The sequence below is a fragment of the Cyprinodon tularosa genome, unplaced genomic scaffold (assembly GCF_016077235.1).
Source record: "Cyprinodon tularosa strain WSP-4 unplaced genomic scaffold, ASM1607723v1 ctg197, whole genome shotgun sequence".
Taxonomy (NCBI): domain Eukaryota; kingdom Metazoa; phylum Chordata; class Actinopteri; order Cyprinodontiformes; family Cyprinodontidae; genus Cyprinodon; species Cyprinodon tularosa.
Window position 1 is genome coordinate 3223569 of NW_024038720.1, and position 18223 is coordinate 3241791.

The window sequence follows — 18223 nt, forward strand, 5'->3', positions numbered from 1 at the left end:
ATACGGCACAATGAATGAGTGTATGTAAGAAAGAGGCTTTTATTTTGTAGAGTCCCTTTAGTCTTATTTCGAAAGTCTATCATGGATGTGTGTCAAGGGAAGGGTCATGCCCAGCAGTGATATAGAATCCATTTCTAAATATGAAATCACTGGTTTTCCATGTTATTGGGTGAATAGGTGCTGCATTAGAGCGTAAATGGGAGACTTTTATTGTGAAATTCGCTCTGGGTATGTTTTGAAAAGGTCCCTAGAGTCTAATAGAAACAACCTGGTAGAGTTTGGGTCATAATGCTGGGCCATTTGCATCAATTAATACATGAGTACAATACGGAGGCTTTTATTTTGAAGAGTCACTGGAGTCTTATTTTGAAAGTCTAGCAGGGTTGTGTGTAGAGAAAAGGGTCAGACCCAGCAGTGATACTTGATGACTTTCTAATGGTTAAATCACTCTTTTCCCTTGTTATTAGGGCAGTAGATAAAGTTGCAATGGGAAGCTTTTATTTTGAAATTTTCTGTGGGGTGTGTTTTGAAAAACCCCTAGAGTCTCATTTTTAAAAAAGTGGTTGAGTTTGGGTCATAATATTGAGCCATATGCTGGGAAAAAAATATGAGTTTAATGTAGCATCTTTTATTTTGAAGGGTCCCCGGAGTCTTATTTTGAAAGTCTATCAGGGTTGCGTGTGAAGGGAAGGGTCATGGCCAGTAGTCATATTGTATCCACTTCCTAATGTTAAATCAGTGCTGTCTCCCTCCATTAGATTAAAATGTGCTGTTTAAAGTGGTGGAGGTAAAATCTCTTTGAAGCACGGTTACCTTGACGACGTTAACGAGCCTGTCAGTGACAGAGAGAAACGCGCTTCACTTTCGTTCCTTTGTTCTCAGGCTTTTTTGAATGGCAATATCAGCTCCGAACAAACGAGTGCTGAAGACAAACCGTAATTGGTATCTAAAAAATTCTTTCAGTCTAAGTGACAGCTACCCTTTTTCTCCAATTGGGGTGACTTTCATGGCTGTAGCTCATTAACAACCTTAATGGGAAGGAGATATATAAAGGTTTGTAAATCCTGCTGATCTCATTAAATAACATGCAGCTCAATGGTAGAGCAGAAGTCTGAAAAGCAAAACTTTCCCTGCGAACAAACGAGCGGTGAGCCAAAACCGTAAAAGGTATTCAAAAAATTCTTTCACCGTGAGCGTCAGCCATCTTTGGACTACAACTGGTGTAACTTTCATATTTCTACAATATTTCGTCTAGGCGTGGTGACGATGTAAAAAAGTGTATAATTGTCAAAATCTTGATTTTGGGGTTCGGACAGATTTGTTACCCCCGAACAAACCTTTTTCCTAGCTAAACGATAAAAGATATCGACACACCTCCTTCAATGTGAGTGCTAGGAAGGTCTGAGGAACAACTTCCACAAGGCTCATGTTGCTACGTCAAACGGTTCCCGAATGGGAGCGATACGAAAAAGTCTGTTTTTTTGAATTTTCAGTTCGGATTTTCAGAGACCTCTCATTGGATTTCTATTGGGGAAGTGTGGACTTCTTCGTGGTCTGGGCCAAATTGTCGGAAAACCGTAAAAGCCACACAAATGAGGGTTATATTTCCTGAATCCTGACAAAAATCCCTACGTTTTGATGTATAATTTATTTCAATTGAGTTAAAAATGAGGGACTGAGAAGAATTTGTTCGGAAAAACCAGAACAGCTCAAAAGCTAGAGCACGCACTCTAGCAGTTGAAGAATTCCGTCCATAGATTTCCATTATAAATCTGAAAATCTTAAAATTTTCTTTTAAAGTTTGAAGCTTCACTGAAGCAAAACTGTAAAAGTTAGCAGAAAGCCGAGTTAAACAGTAATAGCAGAAAGATACGGAAACATTTTAAAAGTTGAATGGTGTTTCTAGCTGAAAGTATGCTGAAGTAGTTAAAGGTCAAAGATGATGAAGGTTTAGCTGAATTTTGCTGAAATCTAAGAATTCTACATGCATTTCAATGGGACAAAAAAAAACGCAGAAAAAGCTGAATATTGCGAAAACTACAAAAAATATCTTTACCAAAAGACATAGCAGAATTCTCCTGAACAAGCTGAACGTTTTGATACCAAAATTGTTGAAATCAGTTGAAAACTGCAGGACTAGTTAGAGTTAGAAAAATTACAAGTGAAAAACAATAAGTGGGAATGCATAAGCATTCCCACTTGATTATTTCATGCTGAATTAAGTCAGCCTCAATTTAGATATACAAGTTAGAATCTGCATTCCAATCTGGAGAAAAGTTTAGTCAACTGAATTTACTCATATTCAAACCATATCCATGTTCACAACAGGCTATGGACATTAAGTGGTATAACTCTTAAACCAAAAATATGTTTAAAATGTGTTGGATTCAAAGCATTGAGAAGCTAAGGGCCAGGGTTAGGCTGCATCTTAACAGACATGAGAAGTATGAAAAACACTTAGCCATGTCTAACTGTGATAGAGCCACTTGGCCAGGGGTAGCAAGCAGTTGTGCATTGGAAGCCAAAATAAATTCCAACAACACAACAAAGCCTTCACAAATTTTTAATAGCATACATTTCTTATGACAAAAACCTGAATAAATGTATACATTTCTATATCAGTTCATCATATTTTTATATGTTGTGGAATGTGCAATGGCAGTAACCAACTCATTCTAATCAGTTGCAAGGATCAGTGTATAGTAACAACACAGCAAGGCCCTATAATCAATTATTTACTGTTTAACAGTTTATATACATTTTTTTATGAATAATTTCAATATTGCTGTCAGGGCTTATGTCATTATAAAGATATGCACTTCAACAGTAGTTGCAGGAAGTTTAGGCGTGAACTTTCGGTGACTTCTGCTTTCTCCTCGTTTTCATTTTGGAACACTGCTTCAAAGGGTGCTGTGATCAAAGCTGTCTGAGAGGCAGCATGGGGAAAAAAGCAAAAGAGGGAGAGAGGGAGCAAGAGGATGAGAGAGCCAGAGAGAGAATAGGGAAAACCCCAACGCTCCGAAATATAAGCAGAGCTCGGCACTAACACGTCCATCTTTTCTCCCAGTTGCCTAAACAAAGGCATTGGGGCTTATCAAACCTGGCTTTCCACCCCAACAGCATTCTACCAGACTGTTCTGACATCTCAATCATGCACTTTATTATTATTCTATTAAGTTCCTTCAGTGTCAGTCACAAGAGGATTACTCAGAGATAGCTGGTTATATCATGACCTAGATAAGGCAACATCATAGAGCTGATTCTATTTGTTCCACATCCTTTCGTTACAGCACTAAATTCATAGGGATGCAGTGAAATGTGGCAGAGAGTTAATATAATGTATTAAGTTATATTTCTAATTCTATAAATGCAGATAATCTGCAAAAATAAAAAAGCATCAGTCACGAATGAAAGCAGATTAAGGAGAGAAATTATTAAATTTAGGGATTAAAGTGAAATGCATTTAGCAGTTCTGAATTTCTGTACCTTGATTGCAATTTTTACCCATTTATGATTTGAATACTGTCAGTGTTTTTTAATGGCAGAAATGTATTTGGGTTTTGGGTGAAATAATACAATATCTATGTTTTCTTATTATCAAGAGTATACAGCTTTCTTCCTTGACTACAAACTCCTGAACTTAAACCTGAGGTAAAGTGGAATAGGAAATGATGGAATCGATAAGGTCTTGGTTGTGTTTGAGCTACTGTGCCCCTCTTAGGTCCATTAAGGACTGTGTTTACTTGGGCCTCTAACTCAGCACAGGCAGACTAGAACATATCTCATTCTCTGTGAACTTCCTATCTGCATATCAAAGCTGAGAGACCAGGCAGGGTAAACATACTCTCTGGCACCATCTGTTTCTGACAATGTAAGGCCAAGAGACATCTTATAACCTTGGAAGGTAAACTCAAAATTACCGTCGATACACTCTGAGAAAATACATAAGTGATGCTCTTTGATGGCCATCCTCTTTGTAGAGTAACCATTGAGACCTTTAGAGGAAATACTCAGGTTGAGGTCAAAAGCTGAAAAAAAAGATGACTCATTGTTGCTCCAAAACTATCCTGTTTTTATTTGTCTTGAAGCTTCATTAGAAAATAATAAATTACCAGAAGGCAGTAGATTATGTTTACCAGAAGGTGGTATTTTCTCTACTAAATGTATTTTTTGTCCCTGAACTGTTGTAATTAGAGTTACACTAATTACTTACACTACTGTGTATTGTATGGATATCTAAATGCATTATAAAATAAACTGGTAGAGACCAATGAAGATTTTAATGCATATAAAACACCAGGTTTAGCATTAAACAGAAAGCTAATTCAATATGTAGGCTGCTGTGTTTTCAAGGAGAAACGGCTACTATATCATCTGAATTTTATCGTAGCATCAAAATTAAACAACACAAAGAACCCTTAAAGAAAAACTCTATAGCCAAACTGAACAGCTGAATCAATGAATGTGTCTCCTGTAGCAGACCACAAGGGGCTCTACTCTCACTTTTTGAAGGGGATGTTGTCATTTGGATATGTTTGTTATATATATATTAGGGCTGAGACTAAAGATTTTTTTTTTGCTTATTCGATTAATAATTGGATAGCAAAATGTTCTTTAAAGTAGACTTTTTTATGAAATTAAACCAGGTGAAACTAACACGATTCCTCTTGAGGAGTTCTGGGTATATCATATTCACTGACGAATAAGCATTTTTATCTTAAATGCAAAATTGTTATATATTTCTTTTACAATTTTGGTATAATGGCTACTTAAGGGTTGCTTTATCTGTCACCAAAAGGCATACGTTGCGCTCTTTAAACACCATTTAACAATACTTTGATAACTAAATTTGATGATTATTACAATAATTGACTATTGTGATTAATCTGAGTAATTGTTTCAGTCCTACTGTAATAGGGCTGAAACATATATATATATATATATATATATATATATATATATATATATATATATATATATATATATATATATATATATATATATATATTTTATGTTTTCTGTACCGTTGCTCTCAGTTGGAGTAGAGTAAAGAAGTGTTTGAACCTACCTCCATCGTCCTTTTCAACTCCTCCGCATGCCAATAAATGGCCTCAACTTTTTTAACTGTGTTATGTTATGTTAATTGAATTTTAATGTAACATCACTTTGAAATGTATGCATGGTTTATAAAAAAAAAGGTCAATTTTTTTGTTCTTTCACATTCAATTAGCAGCTGACCTCATTTCACACATTTGTTTTTCTCTATGATGCATCATTAGACCTACAGTATTAAGAAGTAGAGTGATACTAATATATTTGTAATCATATTACATGTTAAATCACAATTGTTTCAAGTTGACTTATGAATGATTAGATATTTCACATACTGTAAATATTCATATTAAATGTAATATACACAGACTGTGACATGATGCTTTTGGTCATATGTGTCAAATAAGTATTCACAGTAATAGAACGTTTCCATGATTTGTATGCATTTATTTAAAGTAACATTGGAGTCAGTGTTCAAGTGGTCAGTGGTTTAGTAAATATTTTTGGTGCGAATATAAGGGGAGGTGCTAAAAACTAAACCCAGAAGCCTACATATCTAGATGTGATGGGAGATACTGTACTGTCTACTAAATGTGACATTACCTTATATTATTCAGTTGGGAAACTTTAAATTGTTACTTTCATTTGGACACATTTTTATTCTATACTGGATCTTTGGATATTTACTTGAAGGAGATACTATTATTTTCCACAAGTTGACAACATTTCTTTAGGTACTATGAAAATGTTAAAGCAAATTTGGGTAAATACAAGTTTAGGATTTCGTACCACATAGTCTTAAGAGTTCCTTAATGCTGTTTTTTTTTATCCGTATAATGTTTTAAACAACACTTATCTGACTAAAAAGATTTTAGAAAGACAAGGAAGTTGTAGATTTCCACAAGTTAGGAAAGGCCTTTGGGGTCACCACTCTGAATATTTATTCCAGGATAATCTGTTCAAAAGGTTTTACACAACAAAGAGTTAGTCAGACCTATGTCACTTTGCCCAGGACATAAAATTAGTAATTTTGTCCAAGAACAACATAGGATGAAGCGGCCTCAACACTAGTATCTCTCTTTTTCATTATACATAAATTCTGGTTATCATTACGCTGCTTGTTTGTACTGTAATAAGTATTGCCATGTTTATCAATGTAGGACTGAATTCAATACTTCAATCATCCCAATTAACAAATGTCTCATTAATTGGCTGGAAGGGAAAATTGATTTGTTTATTATTAGATATTTTTTACTTACAGTAAAACATCTAAATTGGAATAAGAGGCTGCTTGCATAACATTAACGATAAAAGAGGTTTCCAAATGGATTGATGGATATGTGTGAGGCAGAGTGAGAATATAACACATTGGACCCACAGCGATTTCTCTGGGTGTTAAATATTTTGCTTTATCACTTCATTTCCTCTTCTGTAGCTGCCATTTCTATTTGCTAATTTTGTAATTATTATCACTCCCATGTGCTTTTAGGGTTGTTGTTTTTTTTTCTTTCAAATTATCCCCAAATAAATTCCCAAAAATTTAAATAACCTCTATTATTGCTTCACTTTCCATTGCCAAGTTAGGTTAAGTAAGATAAGAGTAAATATGTAATGGCTTTTTCCATCATATCATAAGTCTTAAGAAAAAAAGGCAACAGAGAACCAAACTGGAAGGCAAATGATGGAGGAAATGTATTAAGAAAAAGCAGAAAAACAAGAAAATGTGAATATTGAGGACGAGCTAAGCTGTATGAAATATTGAAAAGATAAGGAAAACTGATGGAAAAATAGAAATGGGATGGTAGAACTATAATCACGAATTTCAAAGGCAGAGCTGTTTAAGGGTGGGAAACTGAGAATGCCTTGTTGCTCCTAATAAAGTAACAGCAAAAATGCCTACCATTAATATTTTACACTTTATTCCTATGTCAGCAACACTCATTTAGCTAAACCAAATTTAAACATTCTATGTCTAGTTTTTAGAATAATTCCAGTGTCAAAACTTGTAATCTAGTTACCATGAACCTGAAAGTCAAAAAATTGATCCAATCAGAATTGCAACTGAATTGAATAAAAATTTATTAATTACCTACATAAAGCCATCACTAATACTTTTCAAATTCTGCATGTAGCTTTTGATTTAAAACAGCCTTTCAAACTGTTAAATGCCTTTTTGCTTGGTTTGGCTTCATAGGCTATAATGAGGAATCTACTTTGACTCAACCTTTAAAAAGGGTTGAGTCAAAAGACAAAAGCTTTTTCGATTTTAATTCATACCAATTCAACAGTTTGGGTGTATGAAATAAATAAAATCCTTTGTACTAATAGCTTAATTCCCCCTCCCCCCGTAGACCAGTTATGTAATACAGAAGTTATAGGTATATTTGGGATCATAATGCCTTCACTTTCATTTTTATTTTAAAATATGTTGGTAAGTATTTTCTAATTTGGAACAGTACATTATAAGTATAGCTCCAACATTTTTTATATCTTAAAAAGTTCAATATTTTTTGTCACTTGTTCCAGAGAGTGTAATTCATTGATTATATAGATTTATTACGGAAGATAGTAAATGGCCTATACTTTTAGAAAATGTTATAATGTTTAAGAACTCCAAAGCGCTACGCAATGCAGTCCTTCATTCTTTTATTCATACATCCACACACAATCTGATGGTGGAAAGCTACATTATCCTTTTAGCTGACCTTTTGGCCACCAAATTTTGAAACCCAAATTTCTGTTTCTCAGAACATTATGATTAAAGTAAAAAATCAGTTCTTATTGGCTTCTTAATGCATGCACTCATTGGTTGGGCTTCCTTTTGCATTGAATTAATAAGGCACAGCATGCTGGCTACCAGCCTGTTGAACTGCGGAATATAAAATAGAAAAATATTAAAAAAGAAACAAATAACATCACAAAACATACTGCCATATGGGTTTCTTGGAGCAGGGCTTACAGTTGCAAGTGACTCTCCTTCAGTTTTTTGCATTTTTACTGTGGTACAGGCTATAATTGCTAACGCAAAGATGGAACTGCCTTTCATCCAGTCATATCTACATAAATAGCAATTTGCGTTCATCAAGCACGCAGCCTATTGCCAAACACCAAAAATAAAAGCCTGCACAGAGCCAAAAAGGCAGTATATAAATTAACTGTTTCCTACCCCCCCTCAATATGCATATTTGGCCAGGCTTAGATGTTTGGCTAAGCGTGCCAAGTTTAAACAGAAAAATTTTACTTATTTTAAACCTCCAAACTATCATTCAGAGCATGAAAAGATTTCTTCATAACTTTAACCTGCACATTTTGCAATAAGAGAAAGATCTCTCTTTTCTCAGAAATATAAGTTTGTTACTATTTTTCTCTACACTGTTTTAGGCAAGTTGTATTTTTCAGGATTATTTTTTATTTTGGGGCCAAAATTGTGTTCTCAATCAACCCAAAAGACTTCTTAATATCAAAGTTTTATATTTTTGGAAGTTGATGCGTTTTTTTTAAGAATTTATGAGGACACCTTTGTGTGCAGGTAAATATTACTGTGCAGAATTATTAGGCAACGTAATAAAAAACAAATATATACTCATCTTACTTGTTTATTTTCACCAGGTAAACCAACATAACAACTCAAAATTCAGAAATAAAAATTTGCAGCATTCAAAAACAAAAAAAACAAAAAACAAATCAGTGACCAATATAGCCACCTTTCTTCACCATGATGCTCAAAAGCCTTCCATCCATAGATTCTGTTAGTATCTTTATATGGTTGCGATCCACATTGTGTGCAGCAGCCACCACAGCTTCACAGATGCTATTCAGAGAGGTGAACTGTTTTCCCTCCCTGTAGATCTCACATTTCATGAAGGACCACAGGTTCTCAATGGGGTTCAGATCAGCAGAGCAATGGGGCCATGTCATTATTTTTTCTTCTTTTAGACTTTTTCTATTTTGATGCTTGTGACGGAGCATTGTCCTGATTAATTAAGTTTTTCTTGAATGATGACGTCTTCTTCTTGTACCACTGTTTAAAGAAGGTGTCTTCCAGAAACTGGCAGTAGGTCTGGGAGTTGATCTTGACTCCAAAATCAACCCAAAAAGGTCTCAAAAGCTCATCTTTGATGATCCCAGCCCATACCAGTACCCCACCTCCACCTTGCTGGCGTCCGATTCAATAAGAAACTTGCTGCCCTTTACTGATTCAGCCAGGTGCCCATCCATCTGGCCCACCAAGACTCACTCATTTCATCAGAACAAAACACCTAGGAGAAATCAGTCTTTAGATATTTCTTGGCCCAATCTTAATGTTTTGTCTTATGTGTCTTCTTCAAAGGTGGCCTTTTTTCGGCTTTCCTTACCTTGGCCAGGTCCCTGAGTATAGAGCACCTTGTGCTTCTCAGCACTCCAGACATGTTGCAGCTCTGAAATATGGTGCAACTGGTGGCTAATGACTTCCTGGCAGCTTTACGCTTGATTCTTCTCAGTTCATTATTTTGAGTTATTATTTTGAGGTATTTTGCGTCTTCTTTTTTCAACACGCTTCTTGTGTCCCTGTTGGCTATTTGCCATGAACCGCTTGATTGTGCGATGATCCCGCTTCAAAAGCTTGGCAATTTCCAAACTGCTGCACCCCTCTGAAAGCCATCTGACAATTTTTGACTTTTCAGAGTTTGTCAAATCCCTTTTCTGACCAATTTTGCCAATGGAAAGAAAGTTTCCTTATAATTAAAAACACCTTATAAAGCGTGTTGATGTCATTAGGCCACACCCCTTCTCATTACAGAGATGCACACCACCTGATTTACTTAATTGGTAGCTTTCAAGCCTATACAGCTTGGAGTGGGACAACATGTATGAAAATTATGATGTGGTTAATGTACTCATTTGCCTAATAATTCTGCACACAGTGTATTTGCGTTTTGCTGAAATGTTTTTTCTTAACTTATGGCACTTTAAGTTCTGTAAAATATTTATATCATAATACATTTTGTTATTTTGATATGAGAAGCAACAGTCCAGTTTTTTTCTCCTTAGCTTTTCACTCTGGCCCAAGAGTGGCTTGAAACAAGAGATGCAACATCTATAGCTCATCTCTAGGATTCATCTGTGTGAGGTGGGCTCTTGGTGAGCTAACTGCAACCTCACTTTACTATATGTAAAGTTTTCCCAAGTTACAAATGGATTTTGTCTGACAATCCTCTTAAGGCTGTTTTCATGCCTGTTGCCGGGGCCCTTTTTCTGTCACACATGTTCCTTTGTTTTAACTCTCCATATTTTTCTTTTTATGCAAAGCAGCTTATTTAGAAAGGACTTTTTGTGGCTACCATCCTTTGGAGTGTGTAAGAGACTTTTTGTCCTCTGGACATCTATTGAGTCAGCAGTTTGTGTCAAGTACTGCGCTGCCCTGACCCTGTATTTAACATTTTGTATTAGTAATAGCTACAGACAGACTTTGCAAATAAGCTTCTACTAGTAAAGTATAAATGCAGTGAATTTACACTCTGTTTTCTGTGCACACTCACTCTTTAAAGTGCCTTACATTATGGCAACATTCACCCAATCACACCGTGAACCACGCATACATTAATACAGAGATTCCCAATTGGGAATACTTGTACCCTTAGTAGTCCACAAGTGCATTGCAAGGGGAACATGAAAATAAGTTATTTATTAGGTTTTAAAATAAAATTCTGATTATCAATTTTATATATTAAGCAAGCAGAGGAACAGACTGGATGTAGAGCACAGCCTGGTTTCAGCTGTTTTTGACACTGAGGTCTTGGAGCTCATCAAAGCAGCTCAGGTGTTTTGATGAAAACGAAGTAAAAAAAAAACTAATTAAGTCAGTCTGACTATCATTTTTTTTCTGTGTTTTGTTCCCTAATTATCAAGTTTAAATATGATTATAAGGGAGTTACTCAGAGGAGCTCTTGTTTTATAAATACAGGTTTATAATACGATTTTCATTTGTATTTATTTTGATTCCTTACTAATTTCCTGGCAAATTAAAGATTTAGTAAAATATTTTTTATTTTTTATCATTTATTGTACTTTCCATTTTTGGACAATCATCAATACTTTTGAGTGAGAGGGGTACTAATGGTTTGACAAAATGCCCAAAAGAGTACACAAGTCAAAAAAGAAACACTGCATTAATAAAGTAATATGCAGATTGATAGGTTGCTTAAGGTTAAGAAACTTGCCCAGGGGCACACTGATTTGTAACAATGTTTTTACACAAATACAGTAGATGGAATTAACTTAGGAAACATTTGTAGATATTTGTCTAACATTTTCACTAAATTCAAATTTCCTGATATATTAAAATTTGGCAGTTTATTATACGTGATGATTTTATTAAAATTGAACTATGTTGGCTGCTCAGTGGCGCAGTTGGTAGCACTTCTGCATTTCAGCAAGAAGGTTCCGAGTGCGATTTCCGGCCCAGTTTGTTTGGAGTTCGCATGTTCTTCCTGAGCATGTGTGGGTTCTCTCTGGGTACTCTAGCTTCCTCCCACAATCCAAAAAGATGACTTTTACATTAGGTGGCTTCTCTAAATTCTACTTAGGTGTGATTGTGTGCATGAATGGTTGTTTGTCCCGTTTGTCTCTGTGTTTCCCTGCGATGGACTGGCGACCTGTCCAGGGTGGACCCCGCCTCTCGCCTGTAGACAGCTGGAAATGGACACCAGCACCCCTCGCCACCCCACTTGGGATAAGTGTAATGGATGGATGAACTATGTGAAATTAAGTCTTGAAATGTTTCCCTCTAGCACTATAGAATAAATGGGTTTAACTTTCAGAAATAAGTGACACAGAATCTTTAACTTGTTTTATATTCCAAATTCTAATCTTTTGATTTTGTGTCTTTATTTTGGTGAGACAATAGTTAGGTTCCTGTCGTCCATAGTTTTGTACATTACGCAATAAGATGGTCGCTTAGTGAGGCAATTATCTTAGTAACCCTACCTTTACCCAACAGTCTTCTTTTGTCTTTTTATCTTCCAGCTTGTAAACCTGGCTTCTTTAAGGCATTTGCTGGAAACACTAAATGCTCCAAATGCCCTCTGCACAGTTCCAGCCACGACCAGGCTGCTACGATCTGTCACTGCGACAAAGGCTTCTACAGAGGTATCCAAGACCCCTCCTCTATGGCCTGCACAAGTAAGTAGGACTCAAGAAAAAATCTCACAATGAGATAAACATTTCTCTTTCAGGCAGGAGATTTTAGCTTTCCTACAATCTCTGTAATATGCCACAGAGAGGACCTTAGAGTTGTGGGATGATCTTGTACTGCTGAGTAACTTGAATCTATCTGGAGCTTACATTGACCTTTCATTCAGCAGTAATGGGCATGTTTCATTGTATTTCTAAAAATATTTTTCTTCTATCAATGTTCATAAAGATCCCATGAACCACTTGCTACAGTTTCCATGTCTAATCAGAATATATGTTACTGCAGTACTTAATTGGACAACAATTTTTGCCTACTTTAAAGAAAAGCTCTGTTTTTATTGTTTTTATAATCCTAACACTACATAAACACCTAAGGATTATTTTTTGGGAAAATACGAAACCATATTACGTTTGTGTCAAACAGTTTAAGAGTCTGGGTTTTTATTTTATTTTATTTTTTGCAACATCATTGTAGAGTACACCATGTTTGGTGTTCTCTGTAACAAACTTACTCTACCCAGTGAATTTCTTATGATCCTTAAAACCAACAATAAAAATAAAACTTATCAATTTAAACTGCTGCAACATTTTTGAGTCACTGAGCAAAAAGAAATCCATCAATCCATTATCTGACACGCTTGTCCCAATTGGGGTCGCGAGGGGTGCTGGTGCCTATCTCCAGCTGTCAATGGGCAAGAGGCGGGGTACACCCTGGACAGGTCGCTAGTCAATCGCAGGGCAACACAGAGACAAACAGGACATACAACCATTCACGCACACACTCACACCTAAGGAGAATCTAGAGAAGCCAATTAACCTAATAGTCATGTTTTTGGACTGTGGGAGGAAGCCGGAGTACCCGGAAAGAACCCACACATGCTCAGGGAAAACAAGCAAACTCCATGCAGAAAGACCCCGGGCTGGGAATCGAACCAAGAACCTTCTTGCTGCAAGGCAGCAGTGCTACCCGCTGCGCCACCCATTTATTTACTTAATTAAAATTTCTAATTACTCTATTCACCATAGCTATATAGTGATCAGGTCAATATACAGTAAGCATTAGATAATGTAATTGGAAATTATTTATCCTTTCCTGAATTTTTACTGGGCTTATAGGTTTGTGTTTAAAAACTTATTTGTAAAAGTGTTTTTTCCTGATCTAATTTGTTATTTAGTATTCATGGGAAGAAACACTGTCCACCACTCACTCAGCGGTTAAACTCATATTAAATACCACACTTGATTTTTGATATGAAGCAGTTGGCTAACGCTTCATAATTAAAAAAAGGTGTAGTTTTATCAACTTATCAGAGAAAATAAACCTGGGACATTTTAATACTGGTATTTGTAACTTGTATCTTCAGCTGCATGACCCACATGACTTCCACATTTCATTCCTTCTGAGGAAATCAACGGGAGTGTTGCCACTTTCTGTTTCAGACTAGCTGAGAATTTCATGCAGTTGGATTTAGACCTGAAATGATTCTTTCTACAGTATCAGTGATTTCTTTTGAAACCCAAAGTAAAATTCCCAATAAAAAAACTGTATTTTAAATACTTAAACTTTCTAAGCTTACACTAACAAACATGTATTGTTTAAGTCATCCCTATTTGTGTTTCTCAGTTTAAAAAAAGGTTTTTGATAAGGTTGAGAAAATCCTTTTCATTACAGGTCTGTATGATTTTACAGACATTGAGTTATATTGAGTGGAATACCCTTGACTCAAAACCAATTTTAGATATTTGTGTGTGTGAGAGAATTTTCATGAGAGAAGTTTTCATGCTGGAACAAAACATTTCAAACTTAGCAAGAAGCTTCCGCCCACACAACTTCACACAGACATTTAAAGACACGCTCATGACACTTCACATTTCTTTGCCAAATGATACCATGGACGGCTTTGAAAACTAAAATAAAGATGAGGACTGGCAGGATTTTTATCCAGAAACAAACCTGGACTGAAATACAGCAAGATATTTTTTTCTCAACAACCTACTCACTTATTTTAATTGCACATTATTTGTTAAAGGATTCTGCAAGTGGCCCCCAAACCTGTCAAATGAAAAGTATTTAGTATAAAAAATATAAATAAATACTTTCTCTTCTATTAAATGTCTTTGTTTCTTATTTTCCTTTCTCTTCAGGGCCTCCCTCTGCTCCGAGAAATCTTGTTTCATTAATCAATGACACTGCTCTCTTCTTGCAATGGATGCCTCCCATCAACACAGGGGGAAGAAGCGACATCACCTACAATGTTCTGTGTCAACGATGTGATGGAGGTGATGGTAGTGTGACCCCATGTGAGCCATGTGAACCAGATCTAAGATTCATTCCACGGCCGCTCGGTATATCTGGTACCTCTGTGGCCATACTGGATTATGCAATTCATGCCAATTATACCTTCCATGTGGAGGCTGTGAATGGCGTTTCTGGACTGGGTGTGGCTCCACGATCACTGGCAAATGTCTCTGTCAATACGCATCAAGCTGGTGAGTTCAGATATTTTGTTGTATTTCCCTTATTCTGAAAATAAGGCTCTCATTAAAGCCTTTATGATAGATTTTAATCAACAAATTCGGACAGTTTTACTATATCTATGTTCTGAGTATGGCAGAGACATGAATCTGTTATATTAATCAAATTATTATTTTAAAAAGGGATAAGATCCAGTGCCCTGTTGGTTGAAGAGGTCAGTCTCCATAATCCCTCACTTGCTTTGATGCAGGCTCATACTGACTACAGAGTGGGTACAGTGAGGCTGCAGTGCAGTAACTCATACTGAATGCTGTGGCCAGCTGGGCCTGGCTACAGCCCTGGCTGCAAAAACAGCCACATGGTAAGAAAGTATTTTTGCGTGGGTTCACTCTCTTTCGGGCAAAACTTGGTGCGTATTAATTTCTTTTTACTCATCCAATGGCTCATCTGTTTCCTTGTGTTTTTGGCGTTTTGTTTACATACAGTAAGCCATGTTAGCATAAGTTGGTGATTGTTTTCTGAAATTTACCTGAACTCTTTATTAACTGGTGCCTGATTTTTCCTGTTGGGCTTGTGTATTTCATAGCCAAAGAGACAAAGGACTGCTGCGATGTCTGGCAGAAATTAGTCATCAGACCCGCACTGCACAGTGGGTGCTGGTGGTGTCCCCATTTATTTCAATCATTTGGTTTCATTGCGGCATTCACATATAAGTTGCACTGTATTCAGTTTGAGGCTGTTGTAAATTTAGAAAACCCTTTGGATGATGGACTAAATGCTTTCAACCAAAAAACGGAATATTTTTTTTAATCAATCCTTTCTTTACCTAAGCAAGTCCTGGATGACTGAGAATCTTCACCAGCATCATATACAGAATGTGTTTTATCAAAATACTTTTATCACAGGAAACAAGAGGAACTTAGTTACATGTTATGGATGTGGAATCAATACATAGGCAAAAATCCTCGTTTTTAGGTGTAGAATGTCATGCTCGTTCACTTATCACCAACACAACCGCAACAGATGTAACTTTTTGTTCCTTCAAATGAACATGTAAAAGGTTTATTTAGGACATCGGTTGTAGGAGAGTTAGTGATATTAAAAACTTGGCAGTTTTTAAGCAATTTACACTGATTTGCTCTCAAAATTTAATGTAATGTAATGTTTTTAGTAAAAGTTAAATTCCTTGCTCTTTTTTACTTAAAGTTTGCTTTTTTTCTTTCTCTTTTTTCAGGTAGAATTAAATTGCCCTTAAATCACCTTCATAAATGTTAATATTATAATGTAGCTGCTTCATTGGCTGATTCATTCTTGCACAATGCTGTTTCCAACTTAAACTGCTGCATTACTTAATTCACATTTCTGCCTCCCGTGCTTCCCTTTTGACCAGCCTTGTAGTCCACCTTAATGAGTCAATGTGTGAAACACTCTTGTGACCCTTGACGAGCCGAGGGAGCATCTCTGCGATGAACTTAATTCTAATTAGCAGAACCCAGGTGACCTGAGGTTTGCAGCTCCAGGGGTTCACAAGGGATCATTGTCTTGGACTTGAATGAGTAAAAATAAAACACCTGAGGTCCAATCTCTAACTTGAATTTCAAGGGTAGGAATATTGAAGGCTTAGCTGATTAAGAAGGTCAAGAGAAAGGTAAGTTAATACATTATTCCAGAGTATTTATGCATATATTTTTAATACAGGATCAATTATGAAAGTTTATTCATTTTTTCGAAAAATGTATGTGTTATTATGTAGCAATCCAACCCAACACTGTTAAAGTTATCGAATTAAATTTTAAACGTCCAGTATTTTGGACATTGTTTAAAATACAGCAGATATAATCAAAAACTTTAAAATGAAAAGGAATAAATGCATGTTTGATAGCATAAACTTGTGCACTGCAATTGCTGCTAGAGACATTTTTTATTTAGTTTGAAGTGTTAATCTGTGACTTAATTTGATATTCCTAACTTCATAAGTGTTAATGATGCAAGTGTTTATTAACTAAGATAGGCATTGAAAACCAACTACCAGATAGGTTATTTTCCAGTGAAGAAGACATTACTTCAAGCCTCTGGTGTGACAAAATAATTTTTTAGACCCATGCCCTGTAATTCTCTCTCATATGCTCTGAGAAGCTTGCTATGAATAATAAATGCCTGAAGAACATCTACCTTTTTTACATTGATCCATTAGCTAGGCTTTTATCATGCAGCTGGTCTCTTAGGTCCTTCCAGGTCCTGCTTGAAGTCGATCTTTTTATTTATATATATATATATATATATAGATGTGTATATACATATATATATATTTTTTTCTATCTTTTTTGTCCACAACATTTAATCCATTTATGCTTTAAACCACAATTGGGTGTCTCTTTATGTATGCCTAATGGTTCTTGCTGCACAGTATTGTAATTAGTTTATATCAAGCTGGCCTCTTTATGTTCCTACAATAAAAAATAACTCTTCGTTAAAATATAATTACCACAAATACTAATTTAATTTTTTTTCATGCATGTTTAATAAATTCTCATATCAATCATTACAGCATTACAGCACACAAAACCAAGCACTAGCTCAATGTTTCTGTTTTAGTTACCCTTTTATAACAGGCTGTTTTTTTATTCCTCTGATATCTACCATTCAGTTAAATTCAGTTTATTTATATAGCGCCAATTCACAATAAATGTCATCTCAAGACACTTGAGAAGCAATTCAACCAGATCATACAGTCAGACTGATTCAAAGTTTTCTATCATGCTACAGTAACTTGCGACATTAACTTGGTATTACTCAACAGGCTAGCTCTTCTAGTCAGCCCTCTCTCTGTAGACACTCTCTGGTAACTTGACAGTATGAGATTAGTGTTGGTCAGGTTTTTACTGCTTCACATCAAACTTTCTTTTCAAAAAATTTCCTTCTGGAGACATATAATCAAGTTCCACATAGACATTTACATTATACAGAGCAAAATGATTAGTTTTCCTGTCCTGATACGTTACTTTAGATTCTGACAACTTTGACAGCTTTTTTTTCAACAACTAAAAGCCTTAAGAGAAAATTCTCACATTATTCTGCAACAAGTCATCTTGTTCAGAAAGTTCAACTATAAATTGCAGGTTTGACAGGTTTCAAAACAAAATATATATGCTAAGAGTTTATATCAGTTTAATTTAATCCTGTTCATTCCAATCTATACTTATATAATACAGTACTATGTTTCAAAACAACCATAATCCAATTTAGTTCAAAACTGACAGTTTCAATAAATCAGTAGTTATAAAACACCAGTTATGAAACAGTGGTGTAGCTTAAGAAAGCTACAGACTACCCCCCAGCTTTACTGTGCATGCAGAGAGTAAACGTTGATAGTAGGGCTTAAATAAGTGACTTAACAAACCACACTTCTTAGCTAGATTTATGATCATCTGGAGACAGGCTTTTACAACCCCTGGCAAAACTGATAGAATCACCAGTCTCACAGGATGTTCATCTGTTTGTTTATTTTCTTGGGAACAAAAC

General features: G+C 35.7%; 1 protein-coding gene across 1 annotated transcript in view; it reads left to right on the forward strand.

Moving 5' to 3' along the window:
* The window catches only part of LOC119782699 (ephrin type-A receptor 6-like), an 87550-nt gene that overhangs the window by 39238 nt on the left and 30089 nt on the right, over positions 1-18223 (forward strand). Inside the window, exons 7-8 of the mRNA XM_038283780.1 lie at positions 12058-12213; positions 14371-14715. Coding sequence (XP_038139708.1) covers positions 12058-12213; positions 14371-14715 — 501 coding nt within the window. The remainder of the gene's footprint in view (positions 1-12057; positions 12214-14370; positions 14716-18223) is intronic.